General features: G+C 41.3%; 1 protein-coding gene across 9 annotated transcripts in view; it reads left to right on the plus strand.

Moving 5' to 3' along the window:
- Positions 1 to 20,007, plus strand: part of Fry (FRY microtubule binding protein) — a 407,101-nt gene that overhangs the window by 320,646 nt on the left and 66,448 nt on the right. For all 9 annotated transcript variants that reach the window (XM_058582514.1, XM_046454025.2, XM_046454026.2 and 6 more), the window contains 7 exons: positions 199 to 370; positions 7,529 to 7,785; positions 8,314 to 8,460; positions 9,582 to 9,750; positions 10,903 to 10,993; positions 14,774 to 14,856; positions 19,448 to 19,598. In XM_058582514.1, the coding sequence (XP_058438497.1) occupies positions 199 to 370; positions 7,529 to 7,785; positions 8,314 to 8,460; positions 9,582 to 9,750; positions 10,903 to 10,993; positions 14,774 to 14,856; positions 19,448 to 19,598 (1,070 nt within the window). The remainder of the gene's footprint in view (positions 1 to 198; positions 371 to 7,528; positions 7,786 to 8,313; positions 8,461 to 9,581; positions 9,751 to 10,902; positions 10,994 to 14,773; positions 14,857 to 19,447; positions 19,599 to 20,007) is intronic.

Below are 20,007 nucleotides of genomic sequence, written 5' to 3' on the forward strand. Positions count from 1 at the left end.
TTTCTGTGTATCACTGGTGGATGTAAAGAGTGGAAAATATATATATAATGTTATGTAAACATCATAATTAACTGATAGCTTCACCTTTAATCCTGTCTTCAGATAGGCATTAGTCAGTTGTTACAACTTTTATTAAATGCTCCTGAGATGTCCAGCTAATGCTTTTCTCATACTGTTTCTTAAACTTTCTTTTTATAGATTCTTGAAGCAAAGCTTTTTGTATACTCTAAGAAAGTCTCTGAACAAAGACCCGGCAGTATTCTGTACGGAACGCACGGACCATTGCCACCCCTATACAGTGTGTCACTCACCCTCCTGTCCTCCGAACTGGCCAGGATGTACCCTGAGCTCACTCTTCCACTGTTCTCAGGTACTGTGCGACAGTCTAGAGTGACATGTCATCCTTTCTTCTGTTCTAAGTTATTTCCCTTTTTTAATTCTAGGGTAATTTTATCATCAATATTATTGATGCTAAATTTGTAGATCAGAATTGCTTTAGGCCAAATCCACCTATATATAAAAATAAATTCTAGAATTTTTTTAAACATAATTTTCTGTAAAACAATATAGTTATAAATGTACACACATGACAAATGCAAAGATGCTCAGATTGCTTTTAAAAAACTTCTACATGTATTATATATGTGCATTTCCCAAAGAAATTAAATATAGGCAGTATAATATACAATACCTACAGTCACTTTTAATTGCTGTGAGATGTTTGTTGGTAGTAGTGATAGTGGTGGTGTTTTGAAGCTAACATGTTGCTACATTCAAAAGTTGAGGGGCTAGGGTTGTGGCTCACCTAGGTAGAGCGCTCACCTAGCACATGTGCAGCCCTGGGTTCGATCCTCAGCACCACATTAAAAAATAAATAAATAAATAAATAAAGGTATTGTGTCCAACTACAACTATATATATATAATTTTTTTTAAGTTGAGAGTTTAATTTTTGGCACTTTTTTTTAGTTATATATGACACTAGAATGTATTTTGGCAGAATATACATATATAAAGTATAACTTATTCAATTAGGTTTCTGCTCTTGTCGTTGTACGTGATGTGGAGTTACCCTAGTCATGTATACAAACACAAGGCTAGGAAAGTTATGACCAATTAATTCTAATGTCTTTTCTATTCCCCTCCCCACTCCCCTCTCTCTGTTACCCTTTGTTTAGTCCAGTCTATTTCTATTCTTCCCCTCCCCAGCCTCCCTTGTTTTGGTTAGCATCCACAAATCAGGGAGAACATTTGGGCTTTAGTTTTAGGGCATTGGCTTATTTCACTTAGCATGATATTCTCTAGTTCCATCCATTCACTGACAAATGCCATAATTTCATTCTTCTTTATGGCTGAGTAATAGTTCACTGTATATATATATATATTCCACATTTTCTTTATCCATTCATTCATTGGAGGATAACTAGGTTGTTTCCATAGCTTGGCTATTGTGAGTTGAGCTGCTGTGTCATGTACATGGATGTGGCTGCATCACTGTAGTATGCTCTTTTTAAGTCTTTTGGGTATAGACTGAGGAGTGATATACCTGGGTCAAATGGTAGTTCTATTCCAAGTTTTCTAAGGAATCTCCATACTTCTTTCCATAGAGTTGCATCAGTTTGCAGTCCCACCAGCAATGTATGAGAGTACCTTTCTCCCCACATCCTCACCAACATTTATTGTTGCTTGTATTCTTTATAATTGCCATTCTGACTGAAGTGAGATGGAATCTCAGTCTAGTTTTAATTCGCATTTCTCTAATTGCTAGAGATGTTGGATATTTTTTCATATATTTTTCAACCATTTGTATTTCTTCTGTTCAATTCCTTTGACTTTGGGCACATTTTTATAAGCAATCTTCACAAATAACTTTTATGAGAGTATAAGAATTGCATTTGCCAGTTCGCTTTTTGTCTAAGCTCACGTGACACCTTGACGAGAGGCAACACTGGTCTCTCACATTCATCCTTCTTTTACACCTGCATCTCCACTGCCTTGGTGCAGCCCCTCCTGGTCCTCTCGTCACTCTACACCCCTGGGTCCAGCGCCTCCTTCATGCTCCACTGTGCGAATCTAGATTTATACAGCATTTCTCAACTCACACTTCTCTGCCCAGTTGTCCTAAAGATAGTTGCTGTAAGAGACCGTTTCCATCTGTTGAATGGTGAACCTGTGCCAGGCTGTATCCTAGGCACTGTATTTATCACTTCATCTTTACAACCACTAGTGTAATTGAGTAGTTAAACAGAGGCTCTGGAGTTGGATCCCCTGGCCCTGCCATTCCCTAGCTAGTTGGCCTTGGGCAAGTCACAGAACCTCTTAAACTCTGCTTCCTTATCTGAAATACTAAGAACTACATGGTGTAGGGTGTGTGGTTTAAAATAAGCTAATGAAAACCAGGTAACTGGCCTAGCCCTAGCATGGCATTGTCACCCCCCACCGCCACTACCATCATTCTTGTTTTAGAGGGGAAAACTAATACTTAAAAGATTAAAATACGGGGCTGGGGATGTGGCTCAAGCGGTAGCACGCTCGCCTGGCATGCGTGCGGCGCGGGGTTCGATCCTCAGCACCACATACAAACAAAGATGTTGTGTCCGCCGAAAACTAAAAAATAAAATATTAAAAAGTTTAAAAAAAAAAAAATTAAAATAGGGCTGGGGCTGGGGCTCGGGGGTAGAGCACTTGCCTAGCACATGCGAGGCCCTGGGTTCTATCCTCTGCACCACATATAAATAAATAAAATAAAGGTATTGTGTCCAACTACAACTACAAAATAAATATTTTTAAAAAGAGATTAAAATAATTTGCTCAGGATGATATAGGTAGGAAATTGCCAACACATAATTAAATCTAGTTCTGTCTTCCTCCAAAGTCAGGGCTATAAATTGCTATTTTAGAAAACCACCTTCTCCTAACACTTGCTTTTCACCTTTCCATCCAAGAACGCATCTACTCTCACTTCATCTTTGACCAACACGCCAGGCCCTCTCTGAAGTCCTTGCTTCTACGTATGCTTTTTCCTTCGCTGAGAATAGAATGGGCATCCTCCCCCTCTCCCTAACTTCCAGAATTCCTTAAAACCTAACTTATAATCTACCTCTTCAGTGCACACCTCACCATCATTTCCTTGAGTTAGAGTTAGTCACACCCTTGTCTAGTACCTGAAACAATGGAGAGACTCAACTAAAACTTATAAAGCTTACTAAATTTATCTAGTAAATAAACTCTCTTGTCAGAAAACTACAATTTATTTTGATCCACTTCAGCCAGGATTGGAGCAATGCCTGTGTGCTGTGCACTCTTGTCTGGGTCCTGGGAGTACAGAGGAACATAAAGCAGTCTCTCCCAAGGAAGGTTCAGTCTAGTAATAAAGATAGACGTGCAATCGTGATTATGATACGGTGTGGCAAATGCAGTTTTATTCAAGAGTATACTCAATGGCTTTGGTGGAGGTGGAAGCTATGGGAGGCATCAGTGGTCAGGCCAGCAGTATCAGGAAAGATTTCCCAGAGGCACAGATGTCTGAGCTTCAGTTTGAAAAAACTGCAAAGCAGACAGTAGTCGATGGGCACCACAGAGACGAACAGTGTATGGTTTGGCTTAGAGCAGTAAGACAGCGTGATGCATTTGGGAGGTCATGTAGAGGTCAGTGTGGCTAACAATGTGCAGAAAAGGGAAAAAGCTAGACACGGCCTTAGGCAGAGGAGGAGGCAGGAGCCAAGTCCTCAAAGGCTTTATATTATCCTCTGAGGAGTTTGAAGGCCCACATTCTCTTGACCCCCTCAGAGCCCTTTGAACACAGAGGGCATCCAAGCCAGCTGCTCAGGTTCTGAAAGCCACTGATGAGTTTCAAATAAGAAGAGGGCTTGACAAGATGAGCATGCATTTCAGAAAGACAAGCTGTGGTGTGGAGGGTGGATTAGAAAGCGTCCAATCAGAAATGATGACAGTAACCCTAGGAGGAAATGAAACATGTAAGGGCCTGAGCTAAGACAGGCCCGTGAGAGTGCAGGGAGAGCCTGGCATGAGGCCTGTGGCCACCCTCCCAGGGAGCCAGTACGGGAGGATCCCAAGGTTTAGGACAAGACGGAGATCATGAGGGCAGCCTGGGACGTTGGGTGTAGGTCGCTGCCAGACGTCCCCAGGTATGCGCAGGCTGGAGTCAGGAGAAGGCACCCCCAGTAACTCTTGGAAGGACAGAAGGGCTGGAGCCAAGAGCACAGCTGAGATCGGGATCGGAGAGAGCATGGAGTGAAAGGAAGGACCTGGCTTTGGCGGATTGGGCAAGGGGCAGAGAGGAATGGAGGTGAGTTCAGAGAAGACAGAAAATACCTAGGGGGTGAGTTTCATGGAAACCTAAGAAATGAGGATTTAGGAAGAAGGAATGAACCGTCCACAGCCTCCAACAGCATAGAGAGATCACAGAAGATAAGGTCTAAAAGCCATCTTCAGTCTGGCGGGCTGGCACAGACCTGAAATCTCAGGGACTAGGAAGCTTGAAGCAGGAGGATGGCAAGTTCAAGGCCAGCCTCTGAAACTTAGCAAGACCCTGTCTCAAAAAGAAAAATTAAAAAAAAAAAATAAAAATAACTGGGGCTATCGCTCAGTAATAAAGTGTTCCTGGGTTCAATTTCCAGTACCAAAAAATAAAAAGGATAAGCCCTCAGGGCTTCATGATTCATTGGTAACTGTGGATAGTTCCCACGGGGAGGTGGCAGCAGGAACCAGACTGCAGTGGTGTGGCTGAGAAAAGGGAAAACAGAGACTGGAGCCAGGGTGGGATGCAGTAACAAGGGGGCGGGTGTTAAGGATGAGAAGAAGAAGCTGGTAAAGTAGGAGAGGGTGACAGATAATGAGGGACCAGCATGCCTACATTTTCTTCATGAATTTGGCTATTTGATTTATGAAGAATTTTCGAAAATAACATGAAAAAACTAAGAGGGCACAACAGATTCCTCTTGTCTTTACTCCCAGTACTATTATAAACCCTGTGGTGCAGTCCTGATTGCTTGTAATTTCAGGTGACCTAATTATTCATAAGCAGCTAGGCCCCTCCCAGAAGAGCCAGGAAACACGCATACCATCCCTCTGACATCACTACACATTTTATTTAGATTGTTTTGGGAGGAATAACTAAGGACTTGTTCCCATGGCTGTGGCATTTTTTTTTTTTTCTTTTCAAAAACTTGTCTACAACCCAGGTGCTGATCTAGACTGTGAATACCACAGACTTCCCTACCCTCTTGGACTCTGTGTCCCGCAGACAAAATGCAATAAAGATGATAAATAAGCAGATTATGTATTATGTTAGAAGGCCATGCTTGCGGCTAAAAGTCTGTAGATTTTTATACCCTGTAAAAAAGATCGGTTTAGGGCTGGGGTTGTGGCTCAGTGGAAGAGCTCTCACCTAGCACGTGTAAGGCCCTGGGTTCGATCCTCAGCACCACATAAAAATAAATAAATAAAATAAAGGTATTGTGTCCAACTACGACTGGAAAATAAATTTTAAAAAAAGATAGGTGTAAAGATAGATATTTTTTAATTGCTAAGCACCTTGGTACATGTCTGTAATCCCAGCTACTCAGGAAGCTGAGGCAGGAGGATCACAAGCCAGCCTCCTGAGGCCAGCCTCAGCAACTTAGGAGGCCGCCAATAAATAAATAAATAACTCATAAAAAATAAGTCAATATACAAAAATAAAATAGGTATTCTTCAATGATACTTTTTCTCTGATCGGATTTTTTTCCCCTCTCCAAAATATCAGTCTTTTCTACTGGAGCTTAAGTAGTTCTGCCATAAAACTGTCCTGAATCTTTGAAAACAACTGTCATTTTCCTCCACTAAACCCTCAAAGTTTTGTGCCTTTCGGAAGTCATTTGTCACTTTCTCCCTAGCCATAGAGTTACTTGCTGGCATAGTATCAGAGTCTCCTTCCCAGGAGCAGGAACCATGATTCTAGACTTGGCAGTCTCCATCATGCCTAGCATGGAGGCTCATACTAGAAAATGCCCAGTACACGGGAATAAAGGAACACACTCGTTGTACAAGATTCTAAGTCTGTATCTTCACAGTCCATAGCATCAGATGTGATACCTAAGCTTGAAACTAAGGACGTTTTGGATTTTTTTTTTTTTTTTGGAGGGAGGTACTGGGCATGGACCTCAGGAACACTTGACCACTGAGCCACATTCCCAGCCCTATTTTTGTATTTTATTTAGAGACAGGCTCTCACAGAGTTGCTTAGCACCTCGCTGTTGCTGATGCTGGCTTTGAACTCACCATCCTCCTGCTTCAGCCTCCTGAGCCACTGGGATTACAGGCATGCACCACCACACCCAGTCATTTTGAGATTTTAATCCATATAAAACAGCAGCTTTGTGCTGTCTGATTATTGTGGCACATTATTCTTCTTCAAAATGGAAAATAATAATTTTAGTTGAAGGAAAAGGGCCAAGTCAATTAGAGTTGCCATTTGAGGGATCTAGTGTGTTATCTTAGTGTCATACCTGGCATCTGTGTTGTTCCGTTCAGCAGTCATGAGTGCTGCCGGCAAGGTTGTGTCACACTGGATCACAACACTTGCACAAGACCAGGCTTGCCAGCTTCCTCCTCTGGATAAAGCTATTTCTTGGAGACAAGCAGAGCCTCGTGCATAAACATAAAGCTGTGCTTCTCTGTAGACTGCTTATTCAGATTATAAAATTAAATGCTGCCAGCAGTGAAACAATGCAGAAATGTCAACAGAGAGAATGATGGGGAAGTGGCTCAGCTGGATAGGAGCTTTGACTTTGGTGCACATTGTTCCCAAGGTGAAGTGCAGCCCTTGGCAGGCACCTTCCATGCTCTGGGCATTTTTCAGGTAGACTCCCCAAGCTGGGTTTCTTCCTCTTGGGGGTCCACATCTCACTTTTTAACAATTGAAGTTTCATGGAAGACACTTTGTAAATCACTGAGTTATTGGAAAGAGAATGATCACTGTCAGAATAACCCTAATCACCACTGGTCAGGGGCCTGCTGGTGTCAGGCACTGCGCTGAGCCGGCTATATACGTGGTGAGTGTATCTTCTAGTCTTCACAACAGTCCTGTGTGTGCAAGGGGGGCCCTGTTGTACACATGAGTAAACTGGAGAGCAGAGAGGTTGGATTACTAGCCGAGAGTCACAGGCGGCTATTAACGTAATGGAACTAGAACCCAAATACACATCCTTCTGCCTCCAGGTCCCTTGTTTGTCCAAGGGACAAATAAGCCCTCTTCCACTAGCAGTGTGCTTGAACTCCTGAGGCCTCCCATCTCACTCCATTTTTACCAAGCCTGCCCTGTCCCCATGGTGCAGTGCCACTTTCCCACATAGAGCAACAGACATGAAATGACAGGTTTGAGAACAAGCTTTGTTTTTTTTTTCATTTTTGTCGCCTTGGGGAGCTACTGTATGTGCAAATGTTTTCTGTAAATGGAAAGCATTGTTTAATCATTAAGATGGTGTTCATATTTTAACATAACGGCTCTCCACTGCAATTCTCTTTAGAGGTAAGCCAGCGGTTCCCCACGACACACCCAAATGGGCGTCAGATCATGCTCACCTACCTGCTGCCCTGGCTGCACAACATCGAGCTGGTGGACAGCAGGCTCCTCCTCCCTGGGTCAAGCCCCAGCAGCCCCGAGGATGAAGTCAAGGACCGAGAAGGAGAAGTGACAGCCCCTCATGGACTGAAAGGGAATGGCTGGGGCTCTCCAGAAGCCACATCACTGGTCCTCAATAACCTCATGTACATGACGGCCAAGGTAAACTCAAGTCACATGGCTCCATCTTCAGAAAAAAGCAAACCCTTGTGCAAACCTAGGGAAAATGGTATTTATCCTTTAAAATCACACAGAAGGAATGGACAGTGGTGCTGGCCACACAAGAGCGTAAATGATGTCACTAAACTCCACACATAAAAATGTTATGGTGAGGGCTGGGGTCTATAGCTCTGTGGTAGAGAGTTTGCCTAACATATGGGAAGCCCTGGGTTCAGTCCCCAGCATCACACACACAAAAACCAAGGTTATAATGGCAAACTTTGTATTTTACTGCAATTGAAAAAATAATAAGAAGTCTTAACATTTTTTAAAGTTGATGTCCATAGGTATTGCACATGAATGATTTCTGCATTATCAATTTCTCTCCCCTGGAAAACAAATGACATCTTTCTGATAAACAGCCGTTTCCCCTTTCTTACTATTTTTGAGATGGCCATGACCTTCAAAACCACTTTGCCTCAAATGTTCTTCCCACGTCAGGAGGGCTGTTTCCTATTTTGTTTGTTACAGTATGGAGATGAAGTTCCTGGGCCAGAAATGGAAAATGCCTGGAATGCGCTCGCCAACAACGAGAAATGGAGCAACAACCTGAGGATCACACTGCAGTTCCTGATCAGCCTGTGCGGGGTTAGCAGTGACACGGTTCTCCTACCCTATGTAAGTGTGTCTCGGGTTCTCAGGAGGCATCATTCCTTCTGGGGCTTCCATGTACAATTTGCGAGCCAAAATGTGCTCCCGGCTCCAACTAAAATAGAAATGTGCAGTTTTGCCCATCACACTCATCTCCTGAGAGCTCTTCCAGATACTGCATGAAAGTTCCTTTAGCCCCCAAGACACAGGCTACACGTGCCAGTAACAACTGTCATCCCCTCACTCTAAGCCTTGGGACACAGACCTGTGAATTAAGGAGCAAATATTTTTCTAACAGTTACCAAAAGCTGCCTTCTACAGACGTTAGTGCCAGAATGTGAGAGACACTGGATGCTCTCAAAACAGAATTAAAATACAGAGAATCCTGGTTTTTCTCTTCAAATTCAGGTGGTAGGAGAGAGAAACAAGTAAAGCTGTCTGATACTTGCTATTTATATTAGAAGGAGATGGGATCAACAGAAGGACAGCATTTAAAATTCAAGCTCACTTGGCATTTCCATACCGGTTGCTTTTGCAAGAGAGTTGATTTCTTCCTGCAGTTTGACTCATATGAGCCTCGTAACAGCACACTCGCTTCAGGCTGGACCATGAGGTCTACGGCAACGCAGAGCATTGAATTCAGAGATATTTTTAAGATTTTAAACTACTCTGGGCATGGTGGCACTCACCTATAATCCTAGCCACTCTGGAGCCTGATGCAGGAGGATTGCAAATTCAAGGCCAGCTAAAAGTCATTTGTTTCTAGGGGAGAGGAAAATAGAAAGAGACCGGATTCCTTTTTAAACAAAAATAACTAGCAGTTTTCCCCCCACCCCACCATGGTTTGTATAAATAAAATTCTTTCTGAAGATAGGACCTTTAATGGCAAGTTGGAAGCTTAGATTGAATCAATGTGCCCAGAGGGTGACTTTAAAAAATTAAACCATTAGAAAAGGTAAGGCCTTCAACACACACAGTCCTAATCGTCCACGTGGCAAGGTGAATTCTAACCCCACCTGGATTAGCCTAGGAGGGCACCAAGATTACCCTGGGACTGATGGCACCCGGATGGTGGCATGGGTTACCAGCCTGCAATTCTTGTGGACTAGGTTCTGGAAAACATCTCTTGTTTCTTTTCTTCCTCTCAGATTAAAAAGGTGGCCATATACCTATGCCGCAATAACACCATTCAAACCATGGAAGAGCTTCTTTTTGAGCTGCAGCAGACTGAGCCCGTGAACCCCATTGTCCAGCACTGTGACAACCCGCCCTTCTACCGCTTCACCGCCAGCAGCAAGGCCTCCGCAGCCGCTTCCGGTAAGGACCAGGGACCTGGGCCGACTTCTTGTCCTGGGTCTCTGGAATTTTCTTTTGGCGGAGCCTTAAAAGTGTGTGAATATGTGTCTGTGGCTTTTTCTTATTCCTGTATATACATTCACTTAAGAGACTTGAAAATAGCTGAGACTCTGGGTCATTATTGGACAAATGAAACTGTTTTGTAAGAATGACCATGGAGCTTTTTACTTTACGCTGATTTCAAGAAGAGCCCTGAAATCACTGAGGAGTCTCTTCTGGACCTTCCTATTTGTATCTATGGGATTCCTGTTGCTAATATTGTCCCAGGACCGACTAAAACGCCCTGCAACAGTACAGGTTGTGCAAACCTAATCCCAAAATCCAAAACACTATTCAATCTGAAACGTTTTGAGCACTGACCTGATGCCACAGGTCTGATGGTTGAATGTACATGACATAAGATTATTTAAAATGTATAAAATTAGGCTGTGTGCATAAGATGTATGAAACGTGAATGAATTTCATGTTTAGACTGGAGCTCTATCCCCAGGATATCTCACTGCATGTATGCAAATATTCTAAAATCTTTTAAAAATCCAAATTTGGAAATACTTCTGGTTCCAAGCATTTTCAATAAAGACACTCAACCTGTATTATCTCTTTCAGTAAATAGGTATCAGCATCATTTCGTGAAACATGTGCCCTCCTCCTCCCCCATGGCCCATTCCCTCTCTTTGCCTTCTTTGGTGCCAGAGCAGTGTTCTTGCAGAGAAGTGTCAGCTTAGGAATCAGAAGCTCTGGCTACTTGAACTTGCTTTCCTAGCATTGGTCAAATAACTCCAGAAACACTAAAACAACTTACAGCAGGGCCAGCTGCTATAAATAAGCTCATTTCCAAGTGGCCAGGAGAATAGGTTCCAAGAATGTTGCAGCCTCACTTTACAAGGGAGTTAAGGAATCTGGTTTGACCATAACAGATGTCTAGGATTCTCCTGTTTCAGTGGTGCCCGCTTAAAAGGTTGTTTAGAATGTCTGAGATTGTACAAAAGATGTGAGGAATCTTGCAAACAGGGATTTTTACAGGAAATCCGTTCCTAAAATTAACTGAGACTTGAGCTTGACTCCTCTGTATGTGTCTTTTTCTAAGCGTCTTTCTTCTAATCCCATCTACAGGAACCACCTCCAGCAGCAATACAGTGGTTGCTGGCCAGGACAGTTTCCCAGATGCCGAGGAAAGCAAGATATTAAAAGAATCTGATGAAAGGTTGGTGCACAAATCTGGCCTAACACCCAACATAACTTTCAGCAATAGCCTGTACAAAGGCATCAGTAACAGTTTGTGAGGTTTCCTAAATTTCACAGGCACACCAAAGTCCTCCTTTATTCTTAGAACACAGGCTAACTTTCTAATTCTGTCCTGTAGATCCCTGAAGTTAACAATTTTTTCCTATACAAAGTCAGAGAACAGAAAGATAAAGAGGAGACAGTTTTGGTAGCTGATTCCCACTTACCTCAGGGCTTCATAAAAAGCACCAGTCATTCTGCTAATGGGTAAAACCATCTAGAATTACAGGGGATTTGTCATGTGAAATTTTCAAATCTGATTACTAAATAATTTCTTAGAGTAGTTGTCTTGAGGTGGGTTTTATAAAATATCATTGTATTTATCAGCTTTTTGTTACTATTAGAAAATATCTGAGGCTGACTAACTTTTGAGGAAAAGAGGTTTATTCAGCTCAGGTTTGGAGGCTTTAACCCCAAACCATATGACACAGATTCTAGCAATGGCCCTGTTGGCTACATCACATTGTGGTGGGAGCATGTATGTCTGTGTGGTCTCTGTTTCTTCTTATTCAGCTACAAGGATTCAACCATGAGAGCTCCACTGTTATTACCTTGCCTAACCTAACTGTTTTCCAAGGACACTACACCATAGTGGGATTAAGTTTCACCCTCTTAATACCATTTCCATAAGACTGGGAATTAAGTTCTTATGAGTTTAGGGGGACAAACTTATTCAAACCATAGTAGTAATCATTCTTTTACCCTTACTTGACTGTGATAACATCTCAATTGACCAACAACACTGTCTTTTCCTGCTAGGCAAAGTCTCCATTCCCTTCACGACCACGCTGGTGGTATTTTCTTACCTACACACTTGTCCTCAGATTGCCTGTGAACTACTCTGGGTAAATAAAATCTGAATTGCTCCTCCCTGCAGATTGTAAAGAGCACACTCTGTCCCTGAACTACACCCCAGCCCCAAGTGACAATGCTAACAAGCCTTGGCATACATTGATATATTATCAAGACAGCTGCCTAGGTGTTCATTTGAGCCAAGTCAGCAAGAGAAAACTCAGGGAAACATTTTATCCTTTTAGTTTTTCTCTTATCAGGCTGTGTTCACCGTATATATTTTAAGATATGAACCTTTGATGTGAAAGGATTAGGCAGTCAGCCTGGTCCTTCAAATTCCTCTATGTCCCAAATCCAAAATTCATTTCCCCAACCCAGAAAGGCAAAGAGAAGTAGCAGATTCCTCTCTGGGGAATCAGGTTTTCCTTTTCTTTTGCCAAGGAGACCTTTGCTGCTCTGTGGCTTCAGTCAAGAAAACAGTCTGGAAGGGGCTTGCTCCTCCCCTTCACCCTACTTAAGGCCCCTTTAGAGCTTTCTCAACAAGGAAAAGAGAAGCATTGCCATCCACTCTTTACTTCTTCACCTGGCCCTCAGAGCAGTTCTAAATCCTGCACACTGTGGGCTGTAGTTCATCAGTCGCCGAGTGCCACGGAGCTCCCCACCCAGCAGAAACCTCCAGATGGGGCATGATTTTTCCAACCTACTTTCGTCCCTTGCTGAATGATGTCTGGGCTCAGCATCCACTTTTTATAACACCACATTTATCAGCATAAACATGATCAAGGAACTTCTTCAGAAGGTGATACGTCTGTCACTCTTTAATTTAATAAGTACCCATCTGATTTAGACTGTTTCATGGCCTAATTCATATGAAACAAAGCAGATGTCCCAGATATTCTTTTATGGATTCACAAAGTAATAGCACAAGCAATACGACTGTGAAGAACGTTTGAAGTTATCTAGGAGTATATGACAGCATCGGGAAGGCAAATCCTAAGAAATGAAGAAAACCAAAGTAATTACAGTCCATTACAATTCCTCACTCCAGCAAATCCAAACTATTGGTGGAATATTCCAAGGTTTTACGCCTAGGAGAAGGTACATAGTTAGTGGCACATTCGGTGCATTTTCCTGAACCCTTCCTGTTTCTTCACACCCCATAAGGACAGCTTCCTCCTGCCTCTTCAGTGTTCCAGAGGGAAATAAGTGCTGATCTGTTGTCACCCAGATTAGAACACAGGTCAGTAATGTAGGCAGACTCACCTATTTGGGCTAGTATCTCCTGCTCTTTTTAAACGTGGCCCTATTTCTTTCCTTTAGCTATACATGTTAAGTGGGTAGAACCTGCTATGTATTATTTTATGTAAAATAAATACAGACATACCATTTCTGTCTGGTGGGTGGAGCTCCGTGGTTGAGCATTTGCCTAGCATGTGTGATGCCTTGGGTTTGATTCCCTAGCACTCAAAAAAAAAAAAAAAAAAAAAGAACACATGCACACAAGTGCATACGCACCATTGTGCTCTTATTTTGCCCTTATTTCCCCTGAGCCACACCCTGGCCCTAGCATCTTGGGATGATAAATATACTATTGATTTGAATGGTTTTGTTGGTCCTTTGCCAAGACAAGGAAATTCTAGAAATCCAAGGGGAGCATAATAACATGTTATAACTAGAGAGTATCTTACAGTCTCACGTCTTTTTTTTTTTGATTCCCCACAACAACCCCAATAAAATAAAAGATAAAACACCATTATTATTCCATTTTAGCAATTATAGAAACAAGGTTCCCAGAGAACAGAGTTAGTGAGAGAGAGCTGGTTTGTTTGTTTTTTCAACATATTTTTATTATTAAATTACACATAGTAATTATATATATTTCTGGAGTGCAGTGTGATGTTCCAATTCATGTATACAATGTGTAATAATCGGGCCAGGGAAATGTGCATATCCATCACCTCAAACACAAGCTCAATATTAAAAAAAAAAAAAAAATTCCTGCCTTCTTGGAGGCAGCGTGGCCCTCAAATGTCCCTCCACTGCCACCTCCTTGTGATTGACCCTAGACGACTCATTTAACCTCAGTTGGCATCAGTTTCCTCATTTGTAAGTCAATAATATATATCTCAAAAGTGAGTAAGCCAGGGGCTTACTCAGCAGTAGAGCACTCGCCTAGCACATGAGAGGCTCTGGGTTTGATCCTCAGCACCACATAAAAAATCAATATATATAGTGTCCAACTACAACTAAAGAATAAATATTAAAAAAAAAAAAAGTGAGTAAGCCAAATTAAATAAGGGATGTGTACGAAGTTCTAGACTTCAACTATTTTTTTTTTCTTTTGATTATTTCAACAAGCCACAAAAGAAACCAGAGAGAAGAGTCCTTCTGATTCTTTGATTATATTACAGACTCTAGTACCTTTTCCTAAAAATTCTCAAACTATGTTAAGGGAAGCTTTAAGTTGAGATTTAGAACAAGATTTTTCTGGAACTATTTTGTGTACTTCCAATTCTTCCCACTTTCACTTGTTCATTTAGCAAATATTGTTGGCCACCCACCTTGTACCATGTTCTGTGAAGAGGGAGTCACATTCAACATCAGGCTCATTTTTGTCATTTTCTTTCAAATCAAGTGTAATGATTTTCTAGTTCAACTAAAATATTAGCCATGAAATCGTTATCTTTTCAAGGTTTGGGCTTTTGTTTGTGAGCAAAAGTGACCATTGGTCCCATGCGAGGGGAAAAGAAATGTTTTAGGTACGATCTTCATAATATTCCATTAAGAAAAGCATCATCATCAGAACCAGCTGCTAAAGAACCAACCACTAAATAATAGTATCTGCCATGAGCAACAGCACATGTACACCCCTGTTGCTATTTCTTAACAATTGTCCTTCTTTTTGAAGGTTTAGTAATGTCATCAGAGCTCACACCCGCCTAGAGTCAAGATACAGCAATAGCTCTGGAGGATCGTATGATGAGGATAAAAGTAAGTACCCACAGGCTGTGGGCTTCCAGATGGAATGCAAGTGGTGGAAGAAAGGATGATGAGCATTTTGATTATTCTTGACCTAATTACTAAGAAGGACCCAAAATATTAAGCCATCATTTAATCTAACTCTACAGAGAAGTATAGCCAGCATCTTAAATGTACAACAAACAAACAAACCCCAAGTGAAACAGTGGAGAAATCAAAATTGTAAAATTTCAAATCATTATGCAATTTTTATATTCTTGGCATTTTTTTATTGATGACTCACAGTCTGGGAAAGGCTAGTAAAAAAAAAATGTCCCTTTAGAAGATGATTTTTGCAATACAGCTTTTTAACCTATCTTGGGACTAGACTTAACCTTTAAGTTCTGAGTGTGTGTTTCCCCAGGATGGGATCTGATTTCACATTGAATCTCCCACTTGCGTTGCCTCAGTCACCAAGTAAAAACCTTCTAAACTGGGAGACTTTCTTTGTACCTTGGGTAACTGGATAAACCAAAAACCTCACTGCATTCATTGATTTTATGTGTAAGGCCTAGACAGCTTGTGTTGATACAGAACAGGTGTAGAGTATCAGTTCGTCATGAGTTACAGAAATATCGGAACCAAAAAATCATTCCCACTGTCACTCAGGTATGATAGGGAAATCAGTGAACTCTTTGTGGGATTTATTTTTCTATCTGAGTAGAAATCATAAGTATGGTGATATTTCATGAGTTGGATTCATCTCATCAGTGTTTAAGGACTTTATAGTTGTTTCTTGAATTGTTTTGTTTCTATGGGAAATGTACAGTCAGATCAGATACCACATTTCAACGGCCCTTACTTAACTTCCTAATGCATTGATTGCTCTAATTTAGGTTAAGTTTCAGCTGTGCCCCTATAAAAACTTTTTACTAGAACTATCAATAAGAGGTAATATTATATTTTCCTTCCCTTCTATATTCCATCAGAGGACTGTACCACTGAACAGTTGGATCTGGGACCATAGACCATCAACATTAATTCCAGACGGGACCAGATTTTTACACATGAGGGAAAGGGAGAGTAGTTCTAGAAAAATCAAAATGTTGCTTCAGAAGAGGTCTGGACTGTGACAATATTCAGCAACTCAAAATCTGAGGACAGAAAAATTGAACTATGAAGAGTTTAAGGAGTCTAACAGCAACTCCCCCAGAATTTGACAGACACAATATAACTAAACCTACCACTGTGTGATAGTGAATTGACATGAGGAAACAGCTATACTTTGGCCAGTTAATGCCTTTAAAGTGTATTTCTGTGTTTTGGGTAAAAGACGTAGACTTTGGTAGAAATATTATAACAGATAACAATCATTTTGAAATTATAGCTTTAGAGTCCTCTGGTATTAAAACCTCAAATTCCTTATGTTCATCAAAATAGAGGATTCTAGAAAGGTCATTGTAATAAAATGGGATAATATGTCATTTTATACATATAAACCCAGATCACTGACTTTAGAGGCAAAAAGAAAAATAAATAATGGAAGTATTTATGAAGATTAAAAATCCAGATAAGGCATAAAAAAGAAATCTAATGTTATCATATGGCCTCTATTTTACCTAGAAATATTCACAAATTAATTTTATCAGTATGAATAACATTTTGATGGTAAAATAATTTTGGTATAGAATTTGAATTCAATTGTGTGTCAAAGTATCATTCACATAATTAATGTTGTTGACCAGTTTCATGGCATGAAGTTTGGACACTGAGAACTTATATGGTCTCTTATTTATCATAAGAGAAAATGAAATCAAGCTAAATAGACAGATGTTCATCACAGGAAGCCCATAAAGTATATATTAAGATCCTTTCCCAGAGTGCTCAAGCAATAGTGCTCTACTCTGGTTGTCTCATAGAAAGCAGTGGGTCTAATAGAACATAAATAATCTCAGGACTTTAGTCCCTGGGACCTCATTGATGTACTTTTGGCTTTGGCTACATAACTGTGGACATGGAACATGCCACAGATAGGGAAAGGTTAATAGACTTAATCCCCAAACTGATGGCTGGGGGTCTGGTACACTAAATGTTGGCTACTTCCTCCCTGAATTCTCCAGGGATCAGCAGAGGTAGGAAAGCTCAAGAAGGGGTCAGGAGAGACAGAGTGGCCCAGTGTTTCATAATGTAGGTTTGTCCAAAAGGCGCTTTATATTAAAATAAAATCTATACCCCCTTGGATAAAATGAACAAGCAAACTGAGGTAAACCTAGAACTACCAGAATTACGTAAGATTACATAAGATTCCTTCTAGAAAATTTCTAAATGTCTGGATTATTTTCAAGTTCATATGCTACTGAATCTGGTTTTATAATAAGAGTACAAGTAGTTAAACTGGGTATTATCTGAGTTATGATGGTTTAGACCTAACTGCAGAAAACCAATTTTAGGTCATTGCAATGTTGCACATTTTTGCTGACTGGTTATATATCTAAAGTCATCATTAAAACTAAAGTATCCTTTCCTAACAGCAATCTCACAATTTTAATCCTTCAGCACTCTCCCTTTTTTGCTCTCCTTTCAAGTTTTATTAAGGAATATCTACTGACATAGAAGTGCATTTTGTAACTAACTTATCCTGGTCGGTCATCCAGAAAGTTAATTTACTGAAAGTGAAACACTCTTAGATAATACACTGAGAGTTACAACTAAGATAAATTACTACTGCTCCTGCCTTAAATTTTTTTGTAGATTCAAATTGTTGTGTCCAAAATCTCATGGCACAGGATTCTAAAGTTCCAGCTGCTCATACGTGGGTTTGTTGGAAAGAGCTAACAATTACTTCCTAACTTTCCCCACAAAACCCCCTTAGCTCACATCCTGAAGAAGAAGTAGGGTATTCTTGATTCTAGTGCCTGTCCTTGTTGGAAGCCTCACTTGTCACAGTAGGAAGGATTCCCTCTACCAGTTCTGCTGTTAAGCCAGTATCTCACTCTCAACCAGCAGCATTGAATCAACTACAGTTGTGCACTTCATAATGGTGGACCACATGATTTCATGCACCACATAATTTTGGTCAGTGACAGACCACATACACAATGGTGGCTGTATCATACAGCCTCAGCATGTAGTAAGGCTGTACCATCCAGGATTGTGTAAGTACTCTCTACTATTTGCACAATGACAAAATTGCCTAACGACACTTTGCTCAGTGTGTCCTAGACGTTGAGTCAGATTGCTGAGTCATATTCCTGGGTTAGGTATCACACGGCCCCCAGTGGAATAGCTCATCTGAAATGCCAAGGGCCTATATTGAGAGCATAATAAAAAATACTAACATGAAACTTGTTCCTATGCTTACCTGAAAGATATTGTTGATGAAGTTCAACAATATTTTGGATCCCTGGCTACATGCTAGAGACTACTGTAGGAATAAGGGAAATGACAAGGAACAAGGTGAAGAAGGTCCCAAGCCTCCTGGAGCTTACTTGAGAGCGAGCAGAGGCAGGCAGCGCTGGTAAATGGGGGATCCAGGCAAGGGAGGAAAGCAGAAGCAGTGAGGGGCAGGAAGTGGTCAAGGACACCCTCTGTGATAAGCTGACCTTAGACCTGAATAAAGCATTGAGCAAGAGCGTGCCAGGCATGGGGAAGAGTAGATCTGAGGCCCTGAAGCTGGCCTCATGTTAGAACAGCAGGGAATCCAGGATGCCTGGGGTGGAGGGGGCAGTAGGACAGGGGTAGGAGATAAGACCAGAGAGGAACAAGGGGACAATCGTATAAGGCCTTAAAGGCAGTGGTGTGGCATCTGGATTTCATTGTGAGTGTAGCAGGGGAGCCACTAGCGAGTGTTGAGCAGGGTAAGGGCTGTGACCAGAGTTGCTTTAAAGGGATTACAGTGGCTGCTCTGTAGAGCAGTGTAACGGGACAGGAATGGAAGCAGGGAAATCATGGAGACCAAGTGTGAGAGAGGAGGGGGCTCAGATTCAGTGATGGGGTGAGGACAGTGGTAGGAGGCTAGACACATTTTTTGAAGTCAGAGCACTGACTTTGTTGATAATGACTGTCCTCAGTTTCCCCTCCATAAAGCGGGGATAATAATAAGCACCTTTTATTGGGCTATTAATTTGTTGAGTGCATAGAACACCGCCTGATGCCCAGTGACTCTGTGTTAGTTCCTAATGTTGTCATTGTTATAATTACTGTGGTCATAACCGTGATTGTGAGCTGAATGTAGGATGTGAGAGGGAAGCCGGGGATGACTCTCAGGCTCTTGTCCTGACCAAACTGGAAACATGGATTGCATCTCACTGAGGTGGGGGAAATGGAGGGAAAGGAAATTTACATCCAAAGTAACGGAAATTCACATGATTTCCCATTTTTATTTTTATCTGTGTTTTTCTTTACTCTAAAATGAATAACAGTAGTTATCAAGTAATAACTAATCAAGTAATTACCCAATCAAGTAATTCTAACCCATTGATCATGTCATTCATACCAAATTGAGTAATTAGAAAGTTATTTTTACAAGCATGTATTTGTAAGATTCTTTCTAAAAAAAAAAAAGGAGAAAAAGCAAACGTCTTCTCGTGGAAAATGAAGTTCGCTTGTCTTTCTCACTCTAAAGATGATCCCATCTCTCCCTACACGGGCTGGTTGTTGACCATTACGGAGACCAAACAGCCACAACCCTTACCGATGCCATGTACTGGAGGATGCTGGGCCCCCCTGGTTGACTATCTCCCAGAGACCATCACTCCACGGGGGCCACTCCACAGGTGAGCAGTGTGCACGGGTGGAGACAGATGATGGCTTGGCTTTGACTGGACATCTCTACCTATTAGAAGAGGAAACCTCTTCCAGGTTTCACCAGAAACATCACTTTTTAAGTCAGAGGGGCCTTGCTTGACTTGTCTGCCGGCCCCAGCAGCTTAGTCAAATATTAACCAATGTGCAAAGCTGCCTTCCAGCCCTTTGAGCTTTCTTTGGATGTAATTCTGTGATGCTTTTTTGACTGTATGCAACTTGAAGAGAGGGCCTTGTCTTCATCTCTCAGTTTTTATTACCTGTGACTTGTAGAATTTCCATTTCTTATCTAACTTAACTGATGTTTCTTCTTGTTGTGGGGCTGTGTGCTATATCAAAAGTTAAACTCTATATATCTGGAATAAGGTTCTTAATATAATT

Source organism: Marmota monax, unplaced genomic scaffold (assembly GCF_021218885.2).
Source record: "Marmota monax isolate L192 unplaced genomic scaffold, Marmota_monax_Labrador192_F-V1.1 WCK01_AAM20220418_F8-fsc00011, whole genome shotgun sequence".
Lineage (NCBI taxonomy): Eukaryota > Metazoa > Chordata > Mammalia > Rodentia > Sciuridae > Marmota > Marmota monax.